The sequence below is a fragment of the Cygnus atratus genome, chromosome 2 (genome assembly GCF_013377495.2).
Source record: "Cygnus atratus isolate AKBS03 ecotype Queensland, Australia chromosome 2, CAtr_DNAZoo_HiC_assembly, whole genome shotgun sequence".
NCBI lineage: Eukaryota > Metazoa > Chordata > Aves > Anseriformes > Anatidae > Cygnus > Cygnus atratus.
In genome coordinates, this window is record NC_066363.1 from 17,393,765 (window position 1) to 17,405,234 (window position 11,470).

General features: G+C 44.9%; 1 protein-coding gene across 1 annotated transcript; it reads left to right on the forward strand.

Annotated features, from left to right (window-relative positions):
- Positions 1-1,894: 1,894 nt before the first annotated feature.
- Positions 1,895-10,407, forward strand: PTCHD3 (patched domain containing 3). The gene is made up of 4 exons (XM_035545427.2): positions 1,895-2,654; positions 2,768-2,889; positions 5,009-5,154; positions 8,320-10,407. Exons 1-4 carry the CDS (start codon positions 1,932-1,934, stop codon positions 9,894-9,896), a joined length of 2,568 nt encoding a protein of 855 aa, XP_035401320.1. The 5' UTR covers positions 1,895-1,931; the 3' UTR covers positions 9,897-10,407.
- Positions 10,408-11,470: the final 1,063 nt, after the last annotated feature.

Here is an 11,470-nt window from a genome sequence, read left to right on the forward strand (position 1 = left end):
CACACAAGAGAAATTTGGTCCTGAGCTTCCTGACACACAGCCCAGGCCCCATTGGTGTCCACAGGATGTTTTACAACTTTTCCAGGCTATTCCTATAATTGTAAAAATCAAACCAAAACTTTTTACAGTGTGGGTGCTCAAGCACAGCAACAGGTTGCCCAGACAGGTTGTGCACTCTCTGTCTCTGGAAATTTTCAAAACTGGACTGGACCATGTCCTGAGCAACCTACTCAGAACCTAAGCAGGAGTGTGGGGTGCTAGATATCCAATGGTGCCTCCGACCTCAAGGATTCTGTGATTCCCTAAAAGGTAAAGACATAAATTTACTTTACAAATGAGTATGGCACTCCAACTTCCCCAAGTCCTTATGAGAGCAGAAAGCTGAGGAAAAAAAAAAAAAGTAGTTGATTAATGTTGGTAACATAGCATAAAGCAAAGCAAAACAAAGAAAAATTTTCATTTCTCATTTGTGAAGTCAAAATTCAATAAATAAATAAATAAATAAATAAAATAAAAATACTGACACTGTTTTCCGGTAACCAGGAAAAATACGATCAAGCTTTTATTTTCATTCCTGATGAGCCTACAGCAATTGTTAAGCTTTTATGGCTGGTTTTACTGTTTAAGCATGTAACTGGAAACCTCTTCTTGACGTCTGCGGCGATGTCAATAGATCATCCACACGCTACTCCTCTGACAAATTATCCTGGCAGTCTTCTTGGTGTCTTGCTATGGGGATAGGCATATCTGAAGGTTATTTGCACGTACAGCGCTATTTTCATCTGAAGTTAATCTCCACGTCAGAGAGGTTCATTTTGCCAGTAATTTATCAAGTGCCTGCATAACATCAAGTAACTTTTCCTTGGAAGTACTGGTAGGAGAGGAGACAGTTGCTTCCTTGAAGGAAGGGCAAGAAGAAGTGCCTGTTTGTGACATACAAGTTAATTGGCTGTACGCTTGTGCAGCAGTGTCACATCTGTGCTTAATTTTCTCCTCGGCCAGGGGGCACTCAAATCACCATCACTTAAGAGAGTGAAGAATAGCAGGCTGCAGGGTATTTCTTGGGCTTGGAGAGATGCTTTTTATCATTGTTACTGCACGAAGCTCCCGAGTACCGTAACACTGGGATTTTTGTGGCTTGCCCACTGCAATCACTAAACCTTGTTTCCAAGTCCTTTATTTCTTTGGTTCTCGTTCCCGTTTTGTAAACTTGATTACCACAAGAGGAAGCGCAGTGAGAAGCACATCACCAGGTTATATGTTGTGCTCCCAGGCAGAATACTACTGCTGAAGGAACAAAGGCAGCAAACTGGGGGGAAAAAACGGCCAAGAGGAGGAAGTCTAAAGGATGAAGTCTGGATCGCACGATCGCTGATAGCGAGCGGGAGCTGCCTGCAGGCTCCTCTGTTGCCATGAGCTGAGCGGGCTTATCCTGCAGCCAAGGGGGTTGTGCAGCACAACGCAGCCTGAAGCTCAGGCTGGGCGTGCAGTGCAGCATGCAGCGTACAGGGAGTTTGAGGCACAAGGACCCGAACACCAACCCCACAACGACCTGTAGTCTCAGCTCTGCACTACACGTGGGCTTTCCTGAGACAACTGTGCCAGCCCAACAGCTGCCCGTCGCCGGCTGGCACGGCCTTGCTCCATTCCTCCTAACTCTTCCCCTTGTGCATGCCACACTCCTCTACCCCTCAGTGAGTTTGCACAGCTCCTTAAACACAGGGGAAGAGGGACCTGGCGGGGCACTGCTCCTCGCCGAGGGGCACACCCGGCCCCCCCACAGCGCCCCACACGGGCAGCGCCCCGCGGGCCGCCCCGCCTGCTGGCCTGAGGAGGGCGGAGGAAGGCCGGGGAAGGTGGGGAGGGCCCCGTGGGCTGGGAGCCGCTCAAAGCCGCGGTGCCGGCGGCGGGGAGCGGGCTGCGGGGGCGGCATGGGGCAGCGGCGGCCCCACGAGGAGCGCTGCTCCTGCAGCAACACCGACTGCCTGGAGCGGCCCCTCAAGCGCCTCTTCGAAGGGCTGGGCCGCGCCGTGGCCGCCTGCCCCTGGCCCTTCGTGCTGGTGCCGCTGCTGGTGTCGGGCGGGCTGGGCGCCGGCTTCATCTTCCTGGCGAGCCTGGAGGAGAACGACATCGAGGGGCAGTTCACCCCGACGGGCGGCCCCGCCAAGGCCGAGCGCGACTTGGTGCGGCTGCACTTCCCCACCAACGACTCGCACTTCTTCGCCCAGCGCCTGGCCACCGAGGGCTCCTACGCCGCCCTCATCGCCGTGGCGGCGGAAAACGACTCGGTGCTGAGCCCCGGGCCGTGGAAGGAGGTGCGGAAGCTGGACGAGGCGGTGCGCAACCTCAGCTACGAGCAGCAGTGCGTCTCCCTCCTCGGCAGCTGTGTCCCCGCTAACCCCCTGGTGCAGCTGCCGGACCTCTCCGAGCTGGACCAGCTCCGCTACCCCATCAGCAACGGCACCTTCCTGGGGACCACGCTGGGCGGCGTGAGGACGAACGGCAGCGGCTACGTGGAGTCGGCCCGGGCCATTAAGCTGCTCTATTACCTGCGGGAGGACGGCGGCGAGGCCGAGAATAGCCGGGGCTGGCTGGAGAGCTTCCTGAAGAAATTCCCCCGGACGCTGGCCGGCTTGAAACTGATGGACGTGCAGGTGGGGCGGTGGGGCTGGGGGTGGCAGGGCCATTGGTGCTGGCCATCGGCTGGGGACGTGTCTGGAGGGAGAGCGCTGGCGCTTCACCTTGCTTCGTTTTGTTTCCACGGCAGGTGACTTACTTTACCTCGCTGTCCAGGCAGCAGGAGTTCGAAGGAAACACCAAGAGCGTGATCCCGCTCTTTTCCGTAACTTACTTCCTGACGATAACCTTTTCGATCGTCTCCTGCCTAAGGTAAAATAGCCTCTAAGCTGTGATCAGCGGGCGGCCGCCTCCGCTCTTCCTTACCGTAGCTAGTTTAGTTTCTCCTCGTTCTGTTGAGTGAATGAGAATGATTCTGTTCTTGAATGAAGTAATTCTTGAAGATGCAGCCATCGTGTGAAATTTAACAATAGGCAAAAAGGATTTGTTTGCTGTTTCTCTCCAATTTGCATGTATTAGCCATCTCTGTAAATGGGGTTCATGCAGAGTTCCAAACAAGTACCTGAGCTAGCACTCAGTTCAGACCCATGCACCCTGAATGCTAATTTCCATTAGTGTGTTCTTTGAAGATCATTTACATCATTTCGATCATTTACATAGTCCCCATCTCACAAGAATCACTTTCGTTAATGGTATATTTGTGTATGGTATGTTTTCTGTGCGTTGCAACTGTTCCAACAACTGCAGCAAACCTGTGCTCCTTAAGAGGTCGGAGGTGCTGTAACTTCCACACAAAAACACTATGCTGAAGTAAACACTTTGGATTAGGAAAATGATTCGTCACAGACACCAGGTTCTGCTCTCCCCTGTGTGTAAGGGAGCCAGGAGTCTGCTCCAGCAGCCTGTGCAGCAGCACAGTTCTGCACCAGCACTTCTCCTGGGTCAAACTTAGCAGCCCAGCTTGACATACATAGGGGAGACATTGACAGAAAGGATGCATAAAAATCAAGCCAAGAAGTCATCCTACTGGACAGGGAAAGACTAAATGGTTTTATTACTAAGGTTATTTTGCCACTTTCTGGGTTGCATTCATAGTTTCAACCTTCACCCTGCCCACAAGATACTAAGTATTTGCAAAGATAAGTTCAAAAATGGGAGGAAGACAGGGAGGAAGGAGGAAGTATACCGGGTTAAGATCTGGTTGCACATTTTTTCTGCCACTTTCTCAGTTATGGCACAGATCAGTCAGCACTAACTTCACAGGTTGCTGCAAGTCTGTGTAGGTCTTTAAGCATTGTGCTTGCTCAGAGAGCCCTGAGCTTTACCTGCTTTCACAAAGAACTTGGTCTGCCCTTTCTTTGCTCTCGTGGGAGGTGAGCCAGGCTATGTTTGACAGTCATACGGCAGTGTTTGTGTGCTGTGCTTGAGGAATAAAGTTCTACTCAGAGGATGGGCTTAATGGAATAGTGCTTGCATGATACATCACGCTAATTAGGCTATACAATTTCTGTGTATCAGCTGTCTCATGCCCTGTCATTTGAGGGTGCAGCCAGAACCAGGGTGGTTTCACCAACGCACATCCACCCATACACCCCCTGGGATTTCCTCTGTACAGCATTAAACAACCTCACAAGAGTTAGGCAGCTGTGCTATGCTGCTGATACTAGAGTATAGTAGAAGGTTTCAGCCAGACACAATTCCAACCTCAACAGCTTTTTAGGTATATAAAAACCATGGTTTAGCCCACAAAAATGCAACCAGAATAGGATATGGTAGCTTATCAGACTCATCTTGCTATGGAAGTGAGAGGTTCTCTTAAAGTTCGGAAATGGTCTACAGCCTGGAAAATATTCCTGATTAGGCACGAGGCAACTCTGCCCTCTTGATGTGTTGTAAAGTCTCCCAGTGGGAATGTTTCATGGGGAATCTTCAAGCAAGCTGTTGGGGACATCTTGGCAAATGGCTGCTTGCCAGTCTATCTGCTAGAAGGCTTCTCTACATGGTTGTTACTGCCCAGGAGTTGCTTTCATATTATGCTGATGCTAACCCTAAGAATCTGTATAAAAGGACAGATCTTCTAAAAGTTAATGACGTTTTTAATCACCTTAAATCAAGATCCTCCCTAGTAGAGTGTACATATTTTCATTTTACTAGTTCACTTGTTATTGATACACAGGTCAGTACACATATTTACTCTCGGATCTATTTCTATATAACTGGCCAGCAGTAATAATGTATTTAGCACCTGCTATATAAATTAATTTTGTCTAATGCTGACACTTGAGAGCTCTCCTAGCAAACAGCAGCTTTCATCAAGTTCTCTTCATGGACAAGATACCATCTGTATCTCTGTAGAATATTCACTTGTCATGCCAAATGTCTTGGTGAAATATTTGACGTGTAACTAAGATATTCTTTAAAATATTTTCAGACTGAGCTGTATAAGGAATAATGTCTGGCTTGCATGCTGCGGAGTGGTTTCTTCCGGGCTAGCTGTATTAAGCAGCTTTGGATTGTTGATGTACTGTGGAGTGCCATTTGTGGTCACTGTAACAAATGCACCGTTTCTTATTCTAGGTAAGTAGAAATAGTGTGTTGGGTTCAGTTTCAAAGAAAAAAAGTTGGAGTTAAAACAACTTGACAGCGTTACTCTTTTATGATATGAGTATCAGATCGTACGCAGTTCAGTCATGCTGTGAGGAGAAGAGATGCAGCTTCCCCTGACCTTCAGGGGGGCGAGCATTCGGCTCCGCGTGCCTGCGCTGTGAGGCAGAGGTTGTGCTCTGGCAGAAGGGCTGCTTTCACAAAAAATAGCTCCTACCCTAGTTTCACTGCTCCAGTTTGACAAGTGTAGAGGGTGGGCTGGTAAGGTTAGTGCTTCTGGCATTATTCTAGGGTCACTGCTAATTTAGCCATGCTGACTGACCATTTATTCAACTAGTGCTTGGAGTGTAGAGCTCCAGCTTCAGCTGAGCTCAACAGGGTTATATCACTGCCTTCCTTCCTATCATGCCCTGCTGTTTTCTACAGGCGTATTATAGCCATTTATGTATTTTGTTAGTTCCGGATAACAATTTGCCTACCCCAAAACAGTTTGTTGTTAGTACTGTTCTCTGGGACTGCTGAATGTGCTAGCAATTTACGTAGGTACAGAGGTCTTTCCAAAACCACTCACCCCTTGACCACTGCACCTCTTGTTGCAGTACAGCCAGAGCTACCTGGTTACTTTTAATCACTTTCTAGGTGGCTCAGCAGTGAGCACCATGGAACGTATGCCCCATGTGCAACTTATGCTGAACTAGCAGTGACTTAGGCTAGTACATGTATTATGAGGTGAGTATGGGAAACAAGTTACCGTAAGGTTTTGTATCCTATATTAAGAGTGTAGTCTTTGGTCGGATACAGTTGGGTCTGAATATAGCTTAAGCACTGAGCAGGACTGTCTGCAATTTCAAAGAAGTTCATTTTGTTTTCACGAGATGTGAAATTTCCTATGCAACGTAACGACTACGAACAGGCTCATGATAGAAAATTGAAGCGTTGCCCCATTCTGTTGCACCTGAATGTCAGTTACTGAATGTCATTGTAGCACGGTCTGACAGAGCCTAGCTTTCAAATACCTCTAGGTAACATTACTGCAGATAAATTACAGCTTTTAAAATCCTTACCTAGTCTCCTATATGACAAATTAATGTGATGTTTTCTTGGTCTTAATCATGTGCTGAGGAAAACACATGGAACTCCCAAGTTAATGGAGGCTGTATTGGATATCTAATGCAAATGCTCTTCAGGAGATAGGTTGTTTCTTTGTTGCCTTCATTGCTCAGATGCATTTGGTATTTGCATTTTTTTTGCTCATCAAACGCAAAGGCTCTAAACTTTACAAGGACCCTTTTGTATACCTGAGAAAGGGCTTAAACCACTTTCTTCAGAACTCTATAAGCAACATGATGAATTTGGCTCTCTTTGGAGTTATGACCCTTGTAATAATGACAAATGACCCTTACTTTAAAATAACTGCTTTCAAACCTGCCTTCCAGAAACTATGTGGCTCAACACCATTCAGTACTATCTTCTGGTTTGCTGCATATCTTGTTCTGGGTGTCTAGCTGATGCTGAGAGATCTAGGAGACAGTCCCAAGTGTTTAAAAGTCACAAGCCTAGTGAAAAATCATGATACTTTTCTAAAACAAAATTTCAAATTTCTGTTTGTTTCGTTTTGTGTTTGTGTTTTTTTTTTTTTCTCTTAGTTTGTGGTTTTACACGGCCACTTGTTTTTAGGGTCTATTTGGGTTATGTTTCAAGCTTTCCTTCACAATGTCAGAAGTATACATAGGCACAAGCGGGAGGGCTGAACACTGAGATCGCTATTTAATTACTATATGCCAGAAGCTGCTTTTTGAAGGAATCTATTTCATCAGAATAAGAAGTTGGGGCCTAGGGGGAACGTCGTGAGGGCACACTCCCTGCTGTAAGGTAGGATCTAAGTAAACCACTCCTGCCAAATGTTTTTAAGAACTTATTGAAAATTAAACAGGAAGGTGTTTTCAACAATTATCTCAATAACTTTTGAGGTGTCCCTGATAGCGTTAAGTTGATCATTCCTTGTTCTTTCATATATATCAAAGGTAATTGATTTTTTTTATCAATCCTTTATTAATTTGTGGACTGTTATCATGCTGCCTTCTAACAGGATGATTTAAACGTGCAAACAGAATATCAAAGAGAGGATACAGCCCCAGCACACCTCTTTCCTGGACACTATCTTGCTCACAGCAGAGAGATCTGATTTTTTTAAACCCAGACATAGTGGGGAACTCCAAGTTTGGTTTATCTAAATACACCAGCTGTTACATTCAGCTGTACCATGCTTTGCAGAATGCAGTTTCTAGGAGAGGTTCAGGGAAGATCAAAGTACTTTCAGCCACCTGCCACTAAGCTGCCTTTATTCATGAACTGGCACTTGTCCGTTTGTCTTTCTTGCTAATGTGTTCTTGCCATCCTTGGCTCATTATGCTCTTCTCTGCTTATTGTCTAGCCCAACATTTCCTATCCTTCTTCCCTCCACTTAGATCTGTTTCTACCACTTAACCAGTTACTCTCCATGTTCTATTCATGCAGTCCTTTCGGGCTTTTTTTTTTTCTCTCAAGTGGAGTGCTTTGTTCATTGACTTGCTGTAATTCTAAAAGCAATTAAATAAGTATTTTTCCAGTGTAACAAACTTGCCGTGTATTCTTTGTACCTCTTGAAGTGCTTGGGACTTCTTCCAGCTTCTCACTGTCTGCTGAAGACAGAGCAAGAAATTATTGGTCTAATTTGTTGCAGTGGTGAAGAGATGCCAGGGACAGTAGGAGATGCTTCTACTGATAAGAATAGTAAAGCATCAGAATAAGCGATGTATAAATCTGGAATTTACATCTGTGGGCACATGGACAACAGACACAAAACACTTGTCAGGCGATGAACTAGGAGTGCTCAGTCCTTCAGCAGAACAGGGTGAGGGATCAACAATCCATCCAGTCGCTATGAGTTTTTGAAAGGTAACAGAGCCATCTGCATACAAAGGATGTGTTTTCCTGTATGTTTAACTTGCATCAGCACTAAAGCAATGCTAGTAGCCCACTCTCTTTTATTATTTTTTTTTAATTCCATGTAGCCTTAAATGCTGTGTATTTTGTGCTTTTGCTGGGTGTCAGGGGAGGCTGCCTTGTGCAATGCAGGGTTAACTCTTTTTCTTGCAGGTGTTGGTGTCGATGACATGTTCATCATGATCGCTTCCTGGGAACAAAGTGCAAAAAAGACGGACATTAAATCTCGTCTGGCCGACACCTACAGCGAAGCGGCGCTGTCTGTGACAGTCACCACTCTCACAGATGTCTTGGCCTTCTTCATTGGCACCTGGACTGCTTTTCCTTCTGTGAAATCATTCTGTCTCTATACCGGCACTGCTTTTATCTTCTGCTATATATATACCATGACCTTCTTTGGGGCAATTATTGTTCTGAATTATAAAAGGGAGCAAGGAAACCGACACTGGTTAACCTGTATGCCAGTGGAGCAAGGAAAGACATCCTGCTTGTATAACGCATGTTGTATAGGCAGCTGTTCTAGTGAATCATCTCAGCTAAAAACCAATGAGACAGAGAGTGAACATCCAATGAGCCTATTCTTTAAAAAGTATTATGGTCCTTTCTTGACAGATAAATGGACCAAGCTACTTGTGGTGTTGCTGTATGGAGCATATTTGGGTGGCAGTATTTATGGGTGTACTCAAATAAGGGAGGGCATAGATCTTCGAAATCTGGCTAGTGATGACTCTTATGTTATTCCATACTATGATGATGATGACAAATACTTCTCAGAATATGGACCTAGGGTCATGGTTATTATTAATAAGAATGTAAGTTACTGGGAAGAGCATGTTCGTGAAGACATTGAGACATGCATAGAGGATATAGAGAACATTTCCTATGTAGATAAGAACCTCACAGAGTCATGGCTGAGAGCATACATAGCATTTGCTGAAAACCTTTCCATAAATATTAGCAATAAGGATGTTTTCATGAATAATTTAAGTACACTGTTCCAGAACTATTCCAGTTTTGAGTGGGACATTAACAAGACTCACAATGAAATAACAGCTTCACGTTTCTTCGTCCAGACAGTGAATGTTACGTCAGCCATTGATGAGAAAAATCTTTTAAATCAGTTAAGAGGCAAAGCTGAGCAATGCAATATTTCACTAAAGGTGTACCACCCAGCATTCATATACTACGACCAATACCTGGTCATAGTGCAGAACACCATTCAGAATGTTGTCGTTGCTGCTGGGGCAATGCTCGTTGTCTCTCTTTTCCTTATTCCCAACCCGCTGTGTTGCTTGTGGGTGACCTTTGCTATAGCTTCTGTTATAGTCGGTGTTGCTGGTTTCATGACATTTTGGGATGTCAACCTGGATTCCATATCCATGATCAACCTGGTCATTTGTATAGGATTTTCAGTAGATTTTTCTGCTCATATTTCCTATGCCTTTGTTACGAGTAAAGAGTCATCAGCAAATGAAAAAATGATAGGAGCTCTGCACCAGCTAGGTTACCCAGTATTACAAGGTGCAATTTCTACTATATTAGGAGTAGTGATCCTGGCTGCAGCAAAAACCTACATCTTTAGAACATTTTTCAAGATTATGTTTCTCGTTATTTTGTTTGGGGTTGCTCATGGTCTTGTTTTCATTCCAGTATTTTTAACCTTTTTTGGACACTTTGGCAGGTCTAAAGTTCAAGAGATTAGGTATAGAAATAATAAGGACTGTCCATGAGTTAAACATATAATATTATATTATATATTTATTGTATGTAGATTAATGTGCAGTGGCTTTCAGGGAATATAAGAAATGAAGGACGGAACAATACAACAGAGAAGCAAAGGCTTAAGAAAAGCCAAGCAGCAAATAACAGAAGGTATGAAAGCGCACAGAACAGATGTACATTTTCTCTATTTTTGTGTGCTTGACTTTGTAACCTTGATGTTGTTAAACCTTTTTTTATGAATTGTTTACTGAATGTATTGAAATTAAATTATTATAAACATTGAATATTGTCCCAGCTTCATGGATTACGTTACAGTTTTGTCAGTAGATGTACACAGGGGGCAACAACTAATTGTTTTCATCTTCTGGCTATTTACCTTGATGCTGTCACTCAGCCCAACACTGAGCCAACTTTCCCCAAGAGACTCGAACCTTGAGGTTTTACAGCACGATGATCAAGAGGTCAGCACTGTCAGACTGCAGTGGTTCATAAGCCCTCGGGAGACTTAAGCCTGCTCAGGCTCCTAACGCAGCACAAGAAACCCCTAGGGAAGACAAACTGACACGTTTCGTTTTCACATGCATCTTTTCTTGCTGTGCAGTTTTCCTGCTTGGATTAAACAATGTGTAGCTTTAATAAGATTGTTTAGTTTGTTGGCTGCATTTTCTGAAGGGATTACGGTAGGTGACTGAACTTCTGTGGTCCTCCTGAGTAGCTGTAGTGCTAGATGGCATGCCATTGGCATGCCAGGGCTAGAATTTACTAGAATCACTCCCTGGTTGAGGGCAAAATAAAAGCAACCCAGCTGGTCTGTTCTAAAACTAAATGCATAAATTCTATTGTGTTTATCTGTGACAACCCATCCTTTGATGCAGCAACGGAACAGAGGAGCTTTCACAGAAATGCGAGTTAATAATAAATGAAGGTGTTTAACCTGTAGGGACCGAATGAAAACACCGAATGAAGAGCCAGCATGTAATTTGTCACCAGTTTAGTGAGCTACCTGTCAGAAACAACTGAATAATGGCAACTAGTATTTGTGATTTAGGGGGAAAAAAGGAATCTAGGAGGTATAAAACCCTTCAGTCCAAATCGATAGCTGTGGCATGGTTCTTCTGAAAGCTGTAGCAAGTGTGACGAAGCCTCGTTCCATCTGGATTTGTGACCTGTTTCATAGACCCAGTAGAGCAGAATCCCCTTTCCTTCATAATGCATGTTGGTGGGGACAGCAGACTGGAAGTCACATCACCCAGACACTATCAGTTAACTTCCAGTACAAACTGAAAGCCCTGGTGGTCCGGCAAAGTCCCCAGTGACTAGAAAAAGGGAAACATCGCTCCCATTTTTAAAAAGGGCAGAAAGACAGACCCAGGGAACCACAGACAGGTGAGACACACCTCTGTGCCTGGGAAGATCATGGAACAGATCCTCCTGGAAGCGATGGTAAGGCAAATGAAAGACAGGTAGGTGACTCGAGACAGCCAACATGGCTTCACCAATTGTGCGTGGCTAATCTAGTGGCCTACTACGATGGAGTGACTGCATCAGTGCACGTGGACATCAGCAACCGTCATCTATCTGG

Bases quoted from the DNA above. Each gene is read 5' to 3' on its own strand.
- PTCHD3 (XM_035545427.2), top strand. From the start codon at position 1,932: ATGGGGCAGCGGCGGCCCCACGAGGAGCGCTGCTCCTGCAGCAACACC. The intron at 2,890-5,008 runs GTAAAATAGCCT...AAATATTTTCAG, and splicing joins TCGATCGTCTCCTGCCTAAG to ACTGAGCTGTATAAGGAATA. The intron at 5,155-8,319 runs GTAAGTAGAAAT...TTTTTCTTGCAG, and splicing joins TGCACCGTTTCTTATTCTAG to GTGTTGGTGTCGATGACATG.